At 42.3% G+C, this 22113-nt stretch overlaps 1 protein-coding gene across 4 annotated transcripts; it reads left to right on the top strand.

Annotated features, from left to right (window-relative positions):
- The first annotated feature begins 1116 nt into the window (after positions 1–1116).
- TMEM50A (transmembrane protein 50A) lies at positions 1117–17834 on the top strand. Of its 4 annotated transcripts, none has more exons than XM_088462546.1 (7): positions 1117–1223; positions 5219–5322; positions 9436–9548; positions 10153–10220; positions 11234–11326; positions 13167–13227; positions 17572–17834. In XM_088462546.1, the coding sequence occupies exons 2-7, from the start codon at positions 5230–5232 to the stop codon at positions 17615–17617; spliced, it is 474 nt and encodes a 157-aa protein (XP_088318672.1). In that variant the 5' UTR covers positions 1117–1223; positions 5219–5229; the 3' UTR covers positions 17618–17834. The 4 variants fall into 4 exon arrangements, with proteins under 4 accessions (XP_088318672.1, XP_088318671.1, XP_088318673.1 ...); XM_088462545.1 differs by lacking the exon at positions 1117–1223 and adding an exon at positions 1272–1509; XM_088462547.1 differs by lacking the exon at positions 1117–1223 and adding an exon at positions 1564–1644.
- The last annotated feature ends 4279 nt before the right edge of the window (positions 17835–22113 follow it).

A 22113-nucleotide genomic window follows, 5' to 3' on the forward strand; every position in this document is an offset into this window, starting at 1 on the left:
CACTGCTGCTTCTATGGGAGGGGGGCTGCCGACGGTGCCCGATCACTGTGGCCAGCAGTGATCGGGACACGCTAGAGAGGCAGCCACGCTTGCAGAGGGACCAGAAGGTCCCTCTGATGTAGGCGGCTGCGGGAAGATTAGCTTCCCACAGCCGCCTAGTGGGCATTTCTGACTGTTCGTATCAGATACGACCATGTCAGGGAAAGCCCAGCCTGGTGCGGTCGTATCTGATACAACCGTGCCAGGCAAGTGGTTAAATGCTTTTTGTAGGCAAGTTTGCTCTCTAACACCTTCAAAAACTACAGAATGCAATTTTTTGATCCTTCAATCCCATCATTTACAGGTAGCAGTCCACTAATTAGTGCTTACCCTAAGGGCGTTACACATAAAGGGGCCCATTTATCACTGTATACTTGAGGTATAATCCCGAAAACAGTTAACCACAGCTATTAAGTTTCCCCCGGATGTATGAAGAAAGGGCCGTAGCAGGTATCTCCGATACCTACTGTGAGCCCTCCATTCCCACAGACAGCCGCATCCCCCATAGGTTTCTATGGGGGATTCGATGCTGCCAAATTGGCCCCCGCAGCTAACGTCCTCTGAACATGGTGTTAGCCACTGTAGCCTATGGGCTACACTGCATATAATTAGTTAGCGGAGACTGCACATGCACTGCACAGCTCTCCGTGCACATCGCTGGGATGGGTTCCTTTAGGACCCCGTGTCCTTACATGTCCCGGATGATACATCCGGGTGCTATGCCTGCATATTGCAAAGCGATCATTGGCGGTGATGTCATGCCCAGATCGAATTGCAATAGCGGTCATTAATAAATGGTGGCTCACAGGTTAAGAAGACAACAGCATGCACTTTTAAACAAAAACATTTAGGAATGTGGTTGAGACAAATACTAAATCATGCACTGATTGAGAAAATGAACAGCTGATTTACTGACAAATGCAGGCCATCCTCCTTTATAATACACCAGAAATGTTTTCTGTTTAGCTCTAATGTAATGCCGCTTTAAAAAAAAAAAAAAAAGTGAGATGAACTTGCCAGTCCTAAATAACATTAATATTACATTCACTTCCCTGTCCCGTCCTTTACCAAGATGGACGACATTGTGGCAACCAAATGGTCTAAATCCCCTTCATGCAAAGGACCCTAACGTCATCAGCCAGTGTCCAGCATCATTCCCTACCCAACCAAATGTACTTGTTTTGGTAAGGAATGAGATAGATCCCCTTCCGTTTGTGTACGATGACTTTTTGGTAACCTTTCCCAGCAGAGAGCCAAGCAGGAGACCAGCTGCGGTAAAGCTAATGCACTGATCACGCAGGCCAGTCACATGCATTCCGCCTATACAAGATGCAGCAGCTCCTGCGCCCCGGCCCTTTCCCTAACCAACATGGCCGCCCCGTGCCTTCAGCTTCCAGCTTCCTGTATTGGGTATTGCGCCTGCGCCCTGTGTGAGCAGCGTTGTTGTTTCCCCAGTCGGCCGGATCGGAGGTTTGTTAGGAAATTGTGTTTATTGTGTTGATGTAATATTATATATTCTGCTGTCAACAAACACCCCGTCCCTACTGTGACTGCTGAGCCCGCACCTTTCCTGCATAACTCGTCAGAGGACAAGGAAGAAGGCTGGTAATAAATATGGGGATCAGCTGAGCGCTGGTTTTATACCCCCATCACGGGCATTGCATATATGTATAGTATGCAAATAACGTAAATGATGGGGTCCGTTTATCAGGGAGATGCTGATGTACTAAGCCTTGGAGAGAGATAAAGAATCAGCTCCTGTCATTTTACAGGTTGTGCTACAACAATGACAGAAGCTGATTGGTTAATACTTTATCCATCTCTAATGCTTGATACATCTCCCCCCTTTGGCACACTTATAGTACCTCATGTTAAAGCCCAGTCCAGAGAGGCGGAGGTCCCGGGTGGCAGCATCGGCCTCAGTGTGTGGGCACCTCCTCCCCTCCCCCAGGGGCTGCAGCGTGATGTCTCATCATCATCATCGCTATAATCTGTGATGAGAGCAGCGGGGTGACGGGGACCCCGAGCTGTCATTCCCTCACGTCTGACTGGGGCTTCTGAAGAGATCTCCTGCTGTGTGGTGGGACTACAGGTCACAGCATGCCTACGCAGCTAAAGCAACAGCTGCTTGTGCTTCTGTGTGTGTGATTTATATCCCTGCTGTCCATGTCAGCACTGCAGGACACGCTATACTGTAGGTACATTATTTCAACACCAATGGGGTAAATCTAATCTGTTTTTATTTTATTTTTTCTTTGTAGCTTTTTGCTAAAATTTCAGAGTCCCAAGTATTGGAGCATACACACGGTCAGATGAACGATTTTTGACTGCATTAAAATGAATGGAATCGTCCAAGCCTGACTGCAAACACATCAGATGTCAGATATCGTTATCTGACAAACGGGAACGCGCATCGTTCATCGTCCATCGTTCAGGCATGTCAGATATGTCAGATTTTCCTTCAGATATGAACGACTGAATGATTTTTAAATCGTTATCGTTCAGATCTGAAGGAAAAATCTGACTGTGTGTATGCACCATATGATTTTGTTAGTGTAAATGACTGGTACAGGATGTATTAATGTAGAGGTTTTTGTCTATATACAATATAGATGTGCATTTATGCAATTATTGGGGTCATAAAAGCTCTTTGTCAGCTGCCTTACTGGTCTCTCCATTTGTAACCCGCAATACATGCTGTCTGTTTAGTTGCATTTTCTCCCAGAGAAATATACTATCCGCACGTGAGGTTTTTCTTTTTTTCTGGACAATTTTATTACAATGTCATGTTTGTGGATTTTATCTTTTGCTGCCCTAGTACTTTTAACTGACTTGTTGAAAGAATACATTATTGAGAAGACTACAGTGCAGCACAGTTTTTGGGCTGTGTGTGTATAGGAATTCCCTTTTTCCATTGCAACCTTGTTAGTCAATTAGTAATTTTTCACCAATTTTCTCTTTACAGAATGAGACGTTTCTTAATTGATTTTTTTTTTTTTTTTTAAATATTATTCTCTGTTCTTGGATACTTTATTATATCTTCACTGTTACCTCCCTTAAAACCAGCACTTGATTAACAGTTCCGTTCTCTCTCCCTATCCCCCTCCCCACCCCCTTGCCCTCCATCTCTCTGATTGTCTCTGTTCCTCCTCCCTTTGTTTTTTTACAATTATTGCCTGTGTGTGTGTGTCAAACTGGGTACACACCATACGATGGTGTGACCCAGCAATGTAACAATACATTGCATAGTGTTCATTCTAGGTCCGGCACTGGACCTAGAAAGGGACACTTCTGCGTGCGCCCCAAATATGGGGCGTGGCCACGAGAAAGGGATGCACACTTTTTTCATCACTCTTGGGGGCATGCCTGGCACTTACGGACACGACGGGCTGCTTCCAAGTGCTCCTGTCTCAGTGAATAATGCCAGGCACATGTGCCTGACATCCATTCACCGGCGGTGACCGCTGCACCTCTATTTTAGTCGGGCGCCACCAGTAGGGGCAAGGTACACTCTGCCCTTTAGAAATCAGGCAAGGTGTGGTGCCCCGCTTAAACAGCCTAGCGGGAACGCTAATTGCACGTGCCATACACACTGCACAATCCTATGTATGATGGCACAATGTATGGTTACATGCTGGATATAACTGCACCGCGTTGTTCATTGTATTGTCCCAGCTGCTGTACAGAACAGTAGATGGGACAATAAGATGAACGACCGGCGTGAATAACAGTTCGGCCATACACACTGGGCCTGATTCAGATATGTACGCTAATGTAATCGCAGCTGTGATCCAATACGAAGCTGCTGTGCGAAAATATGCTAATGCATGCAACCACCTGGAAATGTAATGAGACGCCCAACCGGTGGATCCAAGCAAGTACGTACAAATACGCAGCGGTGATCACAGGTCCTTCGATAATTGACCATCTGAGTAATCCTATGCTCGTGCAGAATGGCCACAGGAACTGAGACGCTGGTGCCATATTTTCTGTGTACAGGATTGCAGATGTAGGCAGATACACACCCCTAAAACGGGCACTATTTGCCTGCATTTTTGCTGCCACTTTCTGTTACTTCCCAAAAAACAGCCTCTGTCAATCACTTGCGATAAATCGATGTGTACAATATACTGTTCCTGTCCCTGTTAGAACGGTACAACGTACGATACAGCCTATAGGGGGTGATTCAAGGTCCGACGCTATTGCTATCGCAGATGCTACCACGATTATGGTAAAGCAGGAGGAAGCAGCATTGGAACATCTGCATGATTCTCTGCCGGCTTTAGTGACCATGGGTGGTGGGACAGAGATCCTGGCCCCCATCCTCCCCAACTGTGGCGAAACGCCTCAGTTTGGGGAAACGGAGGCCGTCCCCGCCACCTCTGTGCCCAGAAAAGGCAGCAGACTGTCAATCACCGACAGTCTGCTGCCGCTCTGCGTGCGATCACGCAGGACCCGTACTGAACATGTGCAGTACGGGTCTTGCACAGGTGCAGAACGGCACAATCGGAAGTGTGCTGTAACCATCTGGCTAGTGCTAATCTCTAAGTTAGCCCCATAGGGTGTACCAAGCTTTAGGGCTGTTTGTCCTGTTCTCTGTTGGGGTTCCTTGTTTTTAGTGACTGCCTTTCTGCTATGAATTGGCCCCTATGTGAAGTGCATGGGCAGACATCACCAGCAGTGTTTACATACTACCAAGTAAGTATGGGAAGGTCGGTGTAGGCCTGTCTGTCCAGCTTGATGTCCTTGGTGGCACTGACTGCGGCAGGCTTGGGTAGAAAATGGGGGCGCGGTGGGCAGGGGCACCTCCAGCTTTGCTGCAAATGTCAAGGACAGGCACCATAGCAAATTATATAACCGCTACGAGCTTTGCAATGTTCTTATGAAACCTAAAAGGTACAAAAGATGGAAATATAAAATGTTTTCTTAAACTGCTATTGTTTACTGCTATTACTGTATTAACACAGCCTTGAAGACAAACATTACATGCCACTGCTCACTGCACTGATTTTATTATATACTGTATGTTATAACTTTAATCATACACTTCACCTTTGCATGGGCAATTATACAAAAAAAAAATTACATGGATGTATGATTTCTGACCCAACTACATATATAATTTCATTTCTATGTGTGATATGAGTAAGTCCCTAATGTTCTGTGGTTCTACTTGTAGAACTCGTCAAGATGTCTGGATTTTTTGACACGTTACGCTGCTCAGAGTGCGTAGACTGGGGAGAGAAAAGGAATACAATAGCCTCCATTGCATCTGGTGTTCTTGTAAGTTCCCTGCTGTTGGGTTTGTGCACATCCATTGCTGAGTAACTTGAATTCTTTGTTTTGACAGTACATTCATTAGGAGAGCCAGCGCTGCCATTAGGATAGCCCAGGTGTCATTAGGGTCACAGGTTGTAGAGGGTGGCTAAAGCATTGGATGCCACTCATTCAGTGTGTTCATTGTCACCTCTGCTCCCCACAGTGAGCGCCAGCTAGAAAAATGAAGGGAAGAGAGCCCTGCAGGTGTTTTATATACACGAGAAAAACAGAATCTGATAGTAATGTCTGATAACATCTTGCCTTGTAATCTGCAATGTATTATATGAACTGTATGTAAGGATAGATCTACAGTACACATAATATGTATATTATAAGTTATCCTTGTTTAGTAAAAATATTTTGGACCATTTTCTTTCCTGTACAGTATGTTTAGAATTATAAAGAAAGAACAAATGGCTAGTTGGTACTTTGTAATACACCATAGATTATAGACTTTACTTGGCAATTAATATGTAATGGTGGGCTACTGGATGCAGATAGCTACAGGTGTTTTTTAATTTTAGTATTTCTATTATTTTCTACTCAAAGCACACCAACAACACACCCATTAAGCACGTAAAGGAGTGAACAGTGTAAATCGGAAGTATACAGTGCATCCAGAAAGTATTCACAGCGCTTCACTTTTTCCACATTTTGATATGTTGCAAGCTTATTCCAAAATCTACACACAATACCCCTGATAACGCGATATTTTCTAGATTTTTTATGAAACTCACTTATCATAAAAAGGAAAGAAATAATTCACACAAATACATATTCTAAAATAAATGAAGAAGCTTTTACTTAACGACAGCTTCTCAATTATACATGAAAGTTTGTAAATGCAGACTTACAACAGAATCACACAAACTTATTCCAGCATCAGAAAAAGAAATTATTTGCAATGACTAGCATGGATTTACAAGACAACAGTCAGCCAAATTGTTTATACATACGTATCAGCACCCTGTACTCTCGACCTGCACCTTCTCCTGTACTATAGCTGCTCTCCCCCCTCTGTCTTTGGTCCATACTTTATACTATCATTTGTCCATACCCCAATACATTCAAAATGGCGAACATTAATTAATATTCATATATGCTAGACATTAATTGGTTACATGTCCTAATCATAATATTGACAATATAATATGTTCTCTTCAATTTTTGGTCCCACGTAGCCTTCAGCTATTGCTTCTTGCAGACCAAGGCTATCTGATTTAACGGTTTTTGTTTATTAATTATGGGACTTGCTGCCTACTAGTCTGTACACGCTGAATACTGACATTTTAAATGAGTGACCATCGGGTTCTTGGTCACCTCCCTGACTAGGGCCCTTCTCCCCCGATCGCTCAGTTTAGATGGCCGGCCAACTCTAGGAAGAGTCCTGGTGGTTCCGAGCTTGTTCCATTTATGGATGATGGAGGCCACTGTTCTCATTGGGACCTTCAAAGCAGCAGATATTTTTCTGTACCCTTCCCCAGATTTGTGCCTCGAGACAATCCTGTCTCGGAGGTCTACAGACAATTCCTTGGACTTCATGCTTGGTTTGTGCTCTGACATGCACTGTCAAGTGTGGTACATTTATATAGACAGGTTTATGCCTTTTTAAAATCATGTCCAATCAATGGAATCTACCACACGTGGACTCCAATTAAGCTGTAGGAACATCTCAAGGATGATCGGTGGAAACAGGATGCACCTGAGCTCAATTTTGAGCTTCATGGTAAAGGCTGTGAATACTTATGTACGTGTGATTTCTTTAGTTTTTTTTTTTTTTTAAATTAAATTTGCAAAAATCTCAAACTTTTTACACGTCATTATGGGGTATTGTGTGTAGAATTTTGAGGACAAAAATGAATTTATTCCATTTTGGAATAAGGCTGTAACATACCAAAATGTGGAAAAAGTGAAGCGCTGTGAATACTTTCCGGATGCACTGTACAACAAAACAGAAAACGTATGTCAATTAACCTTCCAGAGGATGTGGTAAGATTGGAGGGTACGTGCGCTCCTTGGTTGTGTGTGTGTATTGGTGGGGAGAGGGAGGAAGGAAGAAAACGGGGGGAGGTTGGGGGGAGCAGATGGCTGTGTATTGTGGTGGATGTGTTGTGGTAGAACAGAAATACTGGAGGCTGGATGGGTGGTGGAAGAAACAAATATGTTTATTTGTATCTGTGTGTGCACATAGAGGGTGGTAGTTGCTCAGTAGGAGGCACAGTGCTCCTGGAGGATAAATGTCTCTTAGATGGTTCGTGGCAGCACACACTGCCCAGTTGTTGGTGATTTGGGGTGACAGGGCGTATCCACAGTGTGGGGAGTAGGGTCAACCCTTTCAGGGGGCTCCTTGACATGCGGTCCCGATTACTGCATGCTTCCCTGCTGGACCTATGGTCGACAGACGCTATTGCAGCAGCGGCGCTTAACCGGACGCTGGTCCCCACTCACACCAGCCTCTGCCAAACGACAGCGCTGCACGCGCTCATCACACCACCGCGCGCAGCACAGGTTTCACCTGCACTGCATCCACGGACGTGAGCCACTGAAACAGTGCACGTCCCTCACCGCGGAATCATACTGGACTTTGAGAAGAACTGATCCCACACCAACGGACCTGGGCACCTACCGGTAGGTCAGCACCCATTCTCCTCACCAGTGCGGGACGCCGCAAAGTGGGAGCACCCCTGATCACCTCAAACAGGGCATCCCAGTTCAGAAGTCTGTCGACCATAGGTCCAGCAGGGAAGCATGCAGTAGTCAGGACCGCATGTCAAGGAGCCCCCTGAAAGGGTTGACCCTACTCCCCACACTGTGGATACGCCCTGTCACCCCAAATCACCAACAACTGGGCAGTCTGTGCTGCCACAAACGATCTAAGAGACATTTATCCTCCAGGAGCACTGTGCCGCCTCCTGAGCAACTACCACCCCCTATGTGCACACAGATACAAATAAACGTATTTGTTTCTTCCACCACCCATCCAGCCTCCAGTATTTCTGTTCTACCACAACACATCCACCACAACACACAGCCATCTGCTCCCCCAACCTCCCCCCGTTTTTTTCCCTCCTCCCTCTCCCCACCAATACACACACACAACCAAGGAGTGCACGTACCCTCCAATCTTACCATACCCAGTATTACCACCTTCCAGAGGATCCCTATTCGGTAACATATGCGATAGAGTAGTCCCTAGACTACTATGGGCTTAAGGCATCTTTGCATTTTAGAGCTTGATACATCTGAGAGTTTAGCAGCCCTCATAGAATCATAATTGAAATGTTACATCCTGGGGATACTTGCGGCTATTTTTGAGGATTTCCCGCAAAATATATCTAGTAAATATGCCCCTAAGGTCTAGCAGACCAACCATCTCCAAATGTAGCCATGCTAAATGGTGTAAAATAGGCTCTAAGCAAAATATAAAGCTGAATCTGTTGAAATTACACCAACATTGTAGCATGACACCAAACATATTCTCCCAACATTTGTTTAGGAGGATTCCTAAACCTTGTTCCCACCTGCATTTTACCTGGAGCAGACCGCAGTTACAAAGCACACTAGGAATAACAAATGCAGACAAGCCGTCTAGAACCCAGGTAGTGGAAAAATGTCTTAAGGAGAGCCACCTGGAAGCATCAATGGGTATTGTGTGCACAAGGCATGCTTCAGCTGCGATTATCTATTAAACATTGTCCAAGGATATCCAATTTCCTTTCTCAGTTGCTAAACTGCTTTAAGGGTACCACTAGTATATAGCTGATCCAAAAATACTAAGTCATTTCAACTCCAAGGCTCAGATCCTGCCAGCAACTGCAATACTTGCCAAGTACTAGCGCACTGTATAGGAGTGCCAGGCACACAGCCTGATCTCTCCTCCATCCTATGCACGATCCTCAGAGATGTCACATGTTCTATAGTTATTCGACGTGATGAAAATAGCAATAAAAAAAATTCTATTATGCCCCCTTAAATGTTGTAGATCAGATTAATAAGTCATCTCAGTACTTGTCTTCTTATTATTATGATTATTAATAGTAAAATTGTATTTATGGTAACTTTATCTATTTTTTATAGTTCTTCACAGGCTGGTGGATTATCATCGATGCTGCTGTTATGTATCCCGAACAAGAAAAGCTGAATCACTCATATCATGCCTGTGGGGTGATAGCCACTGTAGCATTCTTGATGTAAGTATGTTTAGCACATTCTTTTTCCCAAACACCCATCACAGATCCATCCAATAGTTGCCTGTTTAAGTTTAATAATTATAATTTGTTGTAAATATGACAAACTTTTATGTATATTCTATGATCATTCAAATACAAACTCATAGGTTAAATTATATCATATATGACAGAACTTTAAGGAGTTATCTAATTAGCAGCCATCTGAGAAAAACTGGAATTTTTGGCTGATTATCCCCATTTTTTTTCCCCCCTATCCTATTATTTCCAACAAAATAATGGGATATTTCTCCCGAAAACACATATGTCCGTGAGCTTATCAGGGATCCGATGTGTTTTCGCCATTTCACAGGTGAAAAGACTGCGCATTGCGTGAATTATTTTTCGGGACTCATCAGGTCTCAAAAAATAAGCCCTGGTAAGTGCCGGCGTCAGGTGGACTCCAGGGCTAATTGGATAGCCCGAACAATGTTTGGGGCTAATTGTATACCGGCCTCATTTTATAAAGTGCAGATGTAATGACATCCCATCTCTAAATTCATAACCGTTTAACTTAAACAAGGAGATTATCATGCACATTTTAGGTAACAGTAATTTTGTTTTGTAGGATAAATGCAGTGTCCAATGGACAGGTCCGTGGTGATGGCTATAGTGAAGGATGTATGGGTCAAACAGGTAATAAACAAAGTGTCTTATTTGTTTTTAAAATAACACTGACTAATGTGTGTGTATATATAGGCTATATTATATAACCTCAGATGATCTCCAAGTGTTGGCTCAGCACGTGATGGCGGTGACATTTTATGATACTGGGCCTACAGCAAAACTGGAGTTTATATGTTTTAACCTATTGTTGAGTGATCACTTTTTAGATGAGTTTTTTTTTTTTTTTTTTTTTTTAAGGCGTACCAAATAAAGGTTATATATTAACTTTTACTATTTTTTGTTTGCTATTGTTACATTTTGCTACTGTTTCCCTATAAGTGTGCCCCCAATAGAATTCCTTTTTGCCTTTTCTTTGGTTAGGTTTTTCTCATGTAATTCTTGACTGTGGGGAGCACCACTAATAGGCCAAGCACCATACCACCTCTTTTTAAAGGCTATTTCAGATTGCTTGGTTTTACTTTTCTTACTTTTCTAATTTTGTATACATTTATATCTATCACTATTGGGGTTACAGTAATACTATATTTGACTTGTTATTTGAATATATTTCTGCACCCTCCCCTTTCTTTTAGTGTGCAGTCACTTCCAATTGCACACTATTCTCAACTGCATTTAAAACATGTGCTAGATACTCAGTGTCACTACCAGTGAAGGATTTTACCTAGGGCCTGCAGCCACCCCAGTGAAGTCCACCATTACCATCCCCAGTAAGTCCCCAGTTTGGGCCACTGGCAGCGGCTCCCTATTGGAAGTACTATCTCTCACACCAGCGATATTTTGCTATTGGGTGCTGCAGCCAATGCAGTCCCTAGAAGCCTGGGTTTTGTGCATATACACATTTGTTTTTTTACGTATGCTCAGTGGAGTCCACAGTCTTCATATGGACCCAACCTGGTCTGCAACCCCCTCCCTCTAAAGGTAGGAGTAGCCACTGGTCACTACACTCCTTTAGAGGACAGTAAATGTGAATGTTTTCCTTGTGTACTATATACATAATGAAGATAAATGTTTTCGTTTTCCAGGTGCTCGTATTTGGCTGTTCATTGGTTTCATGTTGTCTTTTGGTTCTCTGATTGCGTCTATGTGGATATTGTTTGGCGGTTATGTGGCAAAAGGTAGGAGGTATTTCTTCTATCGCTTACTTGATAACTGCCCCTAACAGCAATATTAACAGTGGATTCACATTTATTTCCTCTCCTATTTCACTTGATAACCTTTTCCAAAGGGCCAAGTAACTAATCATACTGGGGATTTCTTCTCGCTTGCCTGCAGATCTAGCGATGGGTTAGCATATGGCAATGTCTCTTGGTGAATTCCCAGCTACACTATATGGCCAAAAGTATTTGTCCACACCTGTTAATTATTGAATTGAGGTATTTCAATCAGACCAATTGCCACAGGTGTATAATAGCAAGTACCTAGCCATGCAGTCTCCATTTGCAAACATTTGTGATACAAGAGTTCAGTGACCTTCAAGCGTGTTACTGTGATAGGATGCCACCTTTGCAATAAGACGATTCATGAAATTTCATCCCTGCTGGATATTCCATGGTCAACTGTAAGTGATAGTATTAGAAAGTGGAAGTGTTTAGGAACAACAGCAACTCGGCTACGAAGCAGAAGGCCACGTAAAATCACAGAGCGGGGTTAACGACTGCTAAGGCGCAAGGTGCGTAAAAGTCGCCAATGCTCTGATTCCATAACTGAATTTTTCCAAACTTCCACTGACATTAATGGAAGCACAAAAACTGTGCTGCGGGAGCTTAATGGAATGGGTTTCCACAGCCGAGCAGCTGCATGCAAGCCTCACATCACCTTGTCCAATGCCAAGCGTCGGACGAAGTGGTGTAAAGCACACTGACACTGGACTGTGGAGCAGTGGAAACGTTTTCTGTGGAGTGATGAATCACGCTTCTCTGTTTGGTAGTCAGATGGGCGAGTCTGGGTTAGGGTGATGCCGAGAGGACGTTACCTGCCTGACTGCATTGTGCCAACTGTGAAATTTGGTGGAGGAGAGATAATTGTATGGGGCTGTTTTTCAGGGTTGGGCTAGGCCCCTTATCTCCAGTGAAGGGCAATCTTAATGCTTCAGCATACCCAGACATTTTGGACAATGCTATGCTTCCAACTTTGTGGCAACAGTTTGGAGAAGGCCCTTTTCTATTCCAACATGACTGTGCCCCAGTGCACAAAGAAAGGACTATAAAGACATGGTTTGATGAGTTAGTTGTGGAAGAACTTGACTGGCCCGCACAGAGCCCTGACCTCAACCCCATCGAGCACCTTTGGGATGAACTGGAACACAGATTGCGAGCCAGGCCTTCTCGTCCAACATCAGTGCCTGACCTCATAAGTGCTCTACAGAATGAATGGGCACAAATTCCCACAGAAACACTCCAAAATCTTGTGGAAAGCCTTCCAAGAAGAGTGGAGGCTGTTATAGTTGCAAAAGGGGGACCAACTCCATCTTAAAGTATATGTATTTGAATACAATGCCATTATAGTCCCTCTTGGTGTAATGGTCTGGTGTCCAAATACATTTGTCCATATAGTGTATATGAGAGCTGTGCACAGTAATTCTACATTTTTAGTTTTCTTTTCTATTGTTTAAAGGGGCCTATACATCTTCAATAGATTGCCACAATTCCTTGTTCTGCCGACAACTGGGCCGGGAGATCAGGGATATTCGACATGTTGGAAAAATCTCGATTCCCCAATCCAAACCCACAAATAGATCGGAATCAACAAGTGGAGAATTTTAAACATGTTGAATTTTCCTGTTCTGCTGTCAGGATCGCTGATCATCAATGTCCACAGATCAACGGTTTTGATCGCCGAACAGGGAATCGCTGCTTGGGTGCATGGTGCCATTTACGTTCTTACTGTTCAGTGCACTTTTTTTTTTATCTTACAAGCTATGTTTTTGCAAAAAACTCTTTAATTGTGTTTTTACAGGTGCTCCATTGGTGTATCCCGGGCTCGCTGTATTTTTTCAAAACGCTTTTATCTTTTTTGGGTGAGTAAATATGCCTCTGCACAAATCAAAAGGATTTTTGCTTTCTTTCATTGTGTTACTATACAGTGGTTGTTTTCCCGGCAGAACGGTCATTTGCAACAATATTTTGAAAAGGAGTATATAATGTTTTGGTTGTTGATGACTTAGTCAGGTCATATCAAATTCTGTGCATTATTTCCACTTCTATACATTTTTCAAACTTATGACATTTGATTCAGTACTACAGCAACCTTTTAATAGCCTTGGCATTCTCTGTTATAAATACTGTTTGCAGTTGTTTTACATAATTACATTGTTCTATTCAGATGGATTCACAGTGACTTTTTCATTGTGAAGATCGCACATAAATTGTCATTTGTTTCTTCATTAATTGGGGCTAATTTTGGGTATTAGTAGTGCTTATATATTATATGAGGGAGTCATCAGCACTCATAGCATACACAGAGAGTCTAGGATTTAGCTCACAATGAGCCTGTTTCTGAGTTGGGAGCAAACAAAAACAAAAAGCCAGTAACTTGGCAAATCCATACTGCACTACAGGTGGGGCAGATGTAAAATGTGCAGAGAGACTTAGATTTGGGAGGGGTGTGTCCAAACTCAAATGCAAATTGCAGTGCAATAATAAAGCTGTCCGGCATTTGTGGGCTACATGCAACAGCAGCCAGTATTTACCCCACATGCAAAAATAATAAATATATTTGCACCCCTTTCTTAAGGTGGGTACACACTATAGTAATATATATCTGCAGATGATGGTTGTTCATACACACTGAACAGCCATCATCTGCATGCTGCAGCGGGGTGGGTTGTGGGCGTGGCCTAATCGCAGAAAAAAAACACATTTGCGACGTGGCACTTCGCGCTGGGGAGGGGGGTGCTGTGTGCCTCTCAGCCCCTCCCCTTTGGCATAGGAGATTGCTCGTGCTGCTACTCTAGCAGCCTTGGACAGTCTCTAAGTGCAGCCCAGCACACAGCAGCCTGTGCTGGGCTGCTGTGGATGGGGAGTTGTGCCGGACCCGGGTAAGTAGTGCCCGCTCGCTGCTCCTACCCCCACCCTCTCGGCGCCCCACACTTGCAGCACAGCTAATGCGATCTGTCTGTAAAAGACGTTATTCACAGACATATTAGCTGGTACATACTGGCCGACGGGGACACGGTATATTGGCCGATCAATTGATCGCCCAGTGTGTACCCAGCAATTAGACTCAGTCTAAGGCTGATTATTTCTGAGGATAATGAATATTGGCCACTTGATAAGTTGATCTGCTAATAGTTATAGCCATCATTCTACTGCTGAGGTCCAACATTTAGACTTCATATTGTCTGCAGCACTATTTCTTTCAATTACCCTGATTTATAGTAAAGTGCAACCACATAATGACCCTTCTACTCAATAATAATTTGTTTAAAATTGCATATTATTGTGCATGTGGTTGGAAGATAACTGTTATTGACCTCTGTGTACGGTCATATTCCAACTGCAGTTACATAGCTCCAGCTGCTCAGCTACTGCATAAAATGACTGATCATTTGTTGGGCCCATATGTAGCCTGCATTAGGGTTGACTGTGGTGTACACAGCTGCAGCAAAGTAACAAAGCCAGGGCCGTAACTAGGGATGTGCAAGTGGTCCATTGCGCAGGGCCTTAGGGCGGCACTATCGCTGCGGCTGCCCCACTGCTCCTGCATGTGGCTTGCAAGGTGCCTGGAATGGCAGCCTGCAGCCAGTAGCATTACTGCAGAGCCATACTCTGGGCAGGCAGTCTGTAGAGCTGCCCAAAGCATTCTTAACCTCTCAGACCTGGCGACCCTGCACCCTAGGTGTGACTGCATGATGCCACTGGTTTAGGGGGCGGGCGGCAAAGGGTGCATTGTCAACATTACGGCTCTGAACACTTGTGAATGAAGGTCTGTGAAAAGTATAGACTATGGGCCAAATGTGGTAGCCTGCAATTTGAGGGAGCGGCGCGTTTCAGGCGAAATAGTCTTTCAATTTAAAGCCAGCCTGGTTCTGCCTGTAAACTAGTTGCTGCTTTAACTCTAAAGACTATGGGCCTGATTCAGAAGCGTATGCAATTGCGACTACGTACGCAGAACGTCCGTCTGTTCAACACTGCGTATGCTCGGCACTTGCACTGCGATTACGCATGCACATAGGAATCCGTTGCAGAGTGAGTGACAGGCAGTGAGCGTTTGGGGATGGTGACGAGGGAGTGGTTGGAGAAACGCAGGTGTGTTTGATGGTTGCATGGTCGTGCATAAATTAGCCACTACAGTTGCATATGCAGCTTGAATATTCACTGCGTTCGAATAGACTTGCAATTTCTGCGACTGTTCAGACCTGCTGTAATTGTGTGTGACGGGTCGATGTGCTTCGATGTTACCGATGTATACGCAGGACTGAGAGGTATTACGGATCTGAAAAAGCAGTAGTGGGAGTCTCTATGTTGGCTGAGCTGTGGCTGGCATTAGCATATTTTCGCAGCTGCATTGCTTGCAATTACGCAGCTGCGATTGCGATCCATACTGAAGCAGGCCCAATAACACCTGAATTGCACTGACTCAAAATCACAATCTATTACATTTGGCACTATCTCTTCAAAGTTACTTAATACATGATCACTTAAATTTGCTCCAAAAAAAGATAGCAATGAACATTAAAAATAAAAAATGTAGTTGTTGATTTGGAATATGAATTTAAAGTTAAAAAATTATCATTCCTAATTAACTTCCATAGTTGTTTGGCCCATCTGTCCTTGTCTAGGGATCCTGGTCCTCCCAGAACAGTGATTGTTTTGGTAACTACAATTGTGAACCATGAAATGTTTATTCCAGAGTTCAACCTCCAGCTGCATCTTGATGAATAGAATTAGTGTGAATAGATATATTATTGTATTATATGTGTCACCCAAATAATGCCATGCTATCTGAATGTGAGCAAACGTTACATCGCAGTACTGTCTAAAATTTAAGATCCAAAAGTCCTGCCAATGTGGTTCCTGTATATTTAAAATTGTTCCCTTTTTAATACCGATACTGTTATGTACGTTACTGCCACTGTTTATTATGATCCTATGTACTACACAGTAATTAACCACTTGCCTGGTGTTGTTGTATCTGATCCGACCAGTCAGAAATGCCCACTGGGCGGCTGCTGGAAGTTAATCTTCCAGCAGCCGTCAATCTCGGAGGGACCTCCCGGCCCCACTGCACCCATTGGTCCACCTCCAATGTTTCCCGATCACTGCCGGTCACAGTGATAAGATAGCCCGACGGCACCCCCACCAATCCTGTTAGTCACAGCTCTGCCCACAGTGTGTCCTGATCACTGTGGCCACAGTGATCGGGCAATTCAAACACACTCCCCACCTGGCGCTGTCTGTGGCTCCGTCCCAAGAGTGACTGTGGCCACAGTCATCAAGCAGCCCAGTCTAATGGTGCATCCACACGGTCAGATTTGCTAGATGAACGATAACTATGAACGATTTCATCAACTATTTGAACGATTTTGTGAACGATTTCTGACAGTTTTAAAATTAATGAAATCGTCCAAATCTTACTGAAAACAGTCTGTCAGATATCGTTATCTGATATGCGGGAATGCGCATCGTTGGTCGATGCATGCTCCACATGTCAAAGATATGAACGATTTTTAAAATCGTTATCGTACAGATCTTTAACAAAATCTAACCGTGTGTATGCAGCATAACTCTACACAACAGTCCCTCTCCTATGGTTTCTCATTTTTAGTTAAATGTTATACTGTGTCCAAGAAATCTAGTTGTGCTTCATTTAGAAAATAATGGGATTTGGGGTCTGATTCAGCAAGCATCGCTATTCTGCTAATACACACGCACCGCAGTTGCTAATATCAGCGGTGAATTGCAAATGTTTGCAATCGCACTTCGATCACAGCCTAACACAAGGACGCACACATCTGTATACTTGTGCAACATAGCGAAATAATCGGTAACATCGGATAAGGCAGGTCAGACCTCACTCAGGTATTGCTAACTTCAGCGCACGCTATGAGGCCTCAGGCTGAGTATGGTATTGCAGTGGCTAATTTATGCACACCCCTGCAATGCCGTTGCATGCCTGCGTTCGCCCGACCACCCCCCACAAACTGCACTTCCTGTCAATCACTGTGCTCTGGCTCTGCGTAGTCTCTGCAGACGCAGTTCCCATCGCAATTGCTAGTTCGCGCACTGCGATGCATGCGCAATGCGAATTGACCGATTGCGTGCGTCTTTGCATCTGCGATGCTTGCTGAGTCAGGCCCTCACTTTGGACTTTTGTAATATAACTGTGATTAATGCTGATTTGGTTCTGTTTTGTTCCATAGGGGACTGATTTTCAAGTTTGGCAGGACTGAAGATTTATGGCAATAGAATATACCAGCAGACTATTTCTCCTTACATCTTTTCTAATGCATTCCTTATAACAATATATAACACATTTCTTAGACCAAAACCTCAGTTATTCATGGACTCTGGATAAGTACAACAGTAAAAATTACAGGCTCTTGCACTTTTAGCTTTAAAACAAATGTTTTTGGATTTGTATGTGTGGATTTTATAAGTGAAATAAACATTTAATAAAAATCAATACTGGTGTTAAAATGTATTTTGAGATATTTTATTTGTTATAAATCTAGAGGACTCCATTTTTATTTAATTTTGCAGTTTAGATTTATGCCAACAAAGTACAAAATCTCTGTTACTACTACCAATGTCTGTATACATATGTCTGCACCTACAAACTTGGCATGCAAGTCCCAGATCATTGCTTGTGCCCAGACTTTGGTGCTTTAGAGGTTGGTAAATTCAGCAAGAATGCAACCCACATAGAACTAAGGGGGCTGTAGAGAGCCTGGCTGGGCCTGGGTACAGAGAAGGGACATGGCCTAATGTAAGGAGGCGTGACAATACCACTTTATAAAAAAAACATAATTATTTCCACAGGTGGGTGTCGTTGTGCCCCTCAGCCAGGGTCAGATCCTTGGGGAGAGTGCGATCACTCTTTCACCTATAAGGTGCAGCTAGAGGAGACTGCTGTTGCTATATGTACACATTTTTTTTAAACTGGATTAATTAAACCTTGTTTAAAAAAAAAATAAAAAAATACAGTTTCATATGTTTTGTTTGTTACCTGTTATATACATTTATTGTATTTTGAGTACCTGAGACTGAAGTTTGGGCAAATCTTTCCAAAGTAGTATCTATATAAAGAAGAAGAGATGGACGCCTAAAGGCCTCTACTTGGACCCAGGGATAAATCTGTTCCACTGACATGATTATCAAGTAACTAACAGTATATAATAATAATAACTTGGATATTTTCCATAAGTAACCACCAGAGGGCGCCTTCTGTTTCTCAAACTCTATTTCCATTAACCTTTAACCGTATGGCACACAGTGTGAATTTAAGGGGGTAACCAATATGGATATTTTTTTCCTGGATTAGTGTTTAACTGTCATTTTTATATTTTAGAGGAATATTTGAGAAGTTGCAGTATTCAGTGAAATCTGTCAATGTTAACTATTTTCATCACAGTACTAATTTTTTTTTTATTTGTCTTTTTAACCTAAATTGCATAATGATCTGTGTAAGCAAATGGTACAGCATAGCAGTATAATGAGGATCTGGTCATTGTAGCTACCATAATACAGATAAGGCTGGTTTTCTGTGTGGAGATTACCAGTCTCTGGGGGAGATTGAATTGTTCTGCCGGGGGCTTTTTTTTTTTTTTCTTTTTGACACCCGACAGAGCAATTAAATTGTTGCTCTGTCGGGGCGCGATAGGCGCCTGCATTTCTGCACGCACTCAGGAGTGCGCAAGCAGAAATGTGACTAACACCCTGGTTAGGGAGCGCTAACCGCAGATAGCGCGCCCTAACCAGAAATTAAGGCGGTTTTAGCCGGCTAAACCTCGACTTTTAGTTGGCGAAGAGGGCGATAATTAATGAGCGCCCAGAACATTTGAATAGCAAACTGGGGCGCTCATTAATTGGCACGCCCAAAAAAACAATTTAATCTCCCCCTTTGCCTGCAATGCTTATGTCACTGACCGTCCCAATCGTAGGGGTAGACATCCGATATCGATTTATCAAAACTCTGTATTCCAATCTGATATAGATCATTATATATATATATATATATATATATATATATATATATATATATATATAAGCACACACATATATCGCATGCATTGATTTCCAGCCTGTAAACTGTATGTGCCAGGAGTACTTTGTGGGCATACCATTACTCTTGCTTTGCTGATTTACATCATTGTTGTGTAGTGAAACAATGACTGGATGATTTGTGCAAGGGAGAACTTAATACAAAAAAAATATGTGCACGGCATTGTACTGAATGAGAAGCGGCTGGGGTATTGTTTACAATTGTGCATGCCCGGAATAGCATGGCACCAATTTTGTTTCAACTAGTATGTGTCGATCCTGTATCGATTTTAGTATAATCAATATTGGACCTATGATTATCTATCACTAACTACTAGTCACTACTGTCTTGTGGTTCAACCCTGTTTTTGAGTTGATATTGGACTGTATTGTATGCCTGCATACAGTGAAAGAGGGTCCTATGGAGGTCTGGACTACTTAACAGTTTCCACCATTGACTAGTGAGATATAAATCTCAGTAGCATTGAACTATTCTGTAGGGGATTATTTGGTCTGTAATATGGACATTAGCAGGTCCATGCTCGCTGATATTACCATTATGTACTTTGGTTTAAGGACTGCGTAGCTGCTACTGATTACTTAATATTTGCTTGATCTCTAACATTGGGCATGTTTAAGTAACTTATTTTGTGCACTTATTTCCCTTTACGTAGATTAGCTGAGGTGATTTGACTACTTGTTATATTCCAATTATTTGATTGATTTTTTTTTTATATATTTTAAGTAAATGACCTGCATTTTTTTTTTTATAGTTTTAATATTTGTATTAAACTTGTGTTTTGCTTTTTATTATTATTTATAAATAGTCTATTGTGAAGCATTCATGGTTATAATAAAAAAATAAAAACTGTTTATACATGTGAGAGGCTTATTCAGAGATACCTTTTCCCTGTGCTTGAGTACTTCCAGGAATATCACTATAATTCATGCTAATTTCATACTGTCATGTGAGCAGATCCACAAAACATGCTGTTGCTTAAGTTTAGGATTTGAGAACTGTATAGGTTACATTATGATGGACCGCTCACTTTTCCCTTTAAAAATTAGGTCTTCATTGTTCGCGCCTTTTTATATGGTAGGGTTTGGTACGTGATTCCGGTGGTTAGGATACCGGTGGTCAGCATACAGACAGCAGCATCCTGAAGGTCTGAATTAGATAAGTATCCTAACCCACCTTGCCCGCAGCCTAATGCTGGGTTCCCACTGAGCGATGTGTACCCAGCCGATATGTCGGCCTGACTGGCTGACCTATTAGATCCTGGGTACACAGCAGAACAATGTAATGAACGACGGAACGATCATTTGTTCCGTCCTTCATTACAACACATTGTGTCGCATGCGATATCGGCAGGTTTGGTGTGCAACATCTCTCCAGTGTGTACCCAGCTTATCCCTAATACTTACTGCTGGGATGTCAGTGCTCGGGATTTTGGAGCTGGGATTCCGGCACCGGTATTCTAACCATTGGGATGCCAACTACATGTCATCTGATATGTAAAGCATTTATTATTATTTTTTAACCCCGTTTGGCATTGTGTTGTCTGTTTTATTTCAATTCCACTATGGCATAGTGTTTTTAATAAATGCTTAAGAAGGAATAAATCTGGGGATTTTTTTTTTTTTTTTTATAGTTTAAAAAATAAAAAAATAATGTGTACAGATGTTTTTCATAATTCATGCAGTACAGGGTTAAATCCTTTTTTTATGGAATGTAAAATCATTTTGAAAACCACTCCAGAAAATTAGCCATTAAAACTAATAGATTTTGCAGAATATAGGATCTGTTTATCAAAGTTATGTGATGTTTGCATGGTGAAGCTTATTTATCACGGAGAACTATAGTACAAGTATAGTCCACCCCTGTACTTAGCATGGCGTTGGTAGAATAGAGTGCCCACAAGAAAAAAAACGTATATTTTTAAATCTAGCACTGTTGTTGTTGTTGTTTTTTTTTGTTTTTTTTTTAAATTCAGGTTGTTTTTTTAATTCTTTTGTATTTTTACATTTTCCTAGTTTTTTGTTAGTTTTGTTTTCATTCTTGTAGAATCTGGAACTGGAAGCCTGATTAAATACGCAAGATTTTTCTTTTATTGCTGTGATGAGGAGTAATATAAACCTTCTTTTTATAGGGGTCTTGATAAATAGACAATCTGTTAGCTACAGTACTGAAGGGTAGACTGCTATGTTTACAGTTTGGTACAGTGACACAATTTGTTTGAAATACACAAGACATTGATTTAATTAATAACTTTCCACCCACATTCCTTGATTCCTACACAAACTAGCAATTGTATACATACCTCACAACATGACCCATTCCAGGAGTGACAAAATGGTCTGTTCCTGGACCTGTCTCTTCATTTATGATGGCAGTCACCTCTGGTGAAACACCTTGCTTATCAATTAACTAGTTCAAAAAAGATGATGGCAATCATAACAGAAAAGGAAAGTCCAGGTAAAGCATTTTGTCCCTCCTGGAATGGGTCATGTTGGGAGGTATGCGTATACTTATGTCCATATGTGACAATTTGTTTAGCTAAACATTTGCACATTAAACGGCTAGCTGGGCAAGTGTAAAAAAAAACAAAATACCAGTGTGTGTGTGTGTATATATATATATATATATATATATATATATATATATATATATATATATATATATAAAATGCCTAAATCATATT

Source organism: Taudactylus pleione, unplaced genomic scaffold (assembly GCF_031769625.1).
Source record: "Taudactylus pleione unplaced genomic scaffold, aTauple2 ptg000007l, whole genome shotgun sequence".
NCBI classification, from domain to species: domain Eukaryota; kingdom Metazoa; phylum Chordata; class Amphibia; order Anura; family Myobatrachidae; genus Taudactylus; species Taudactylus pleione.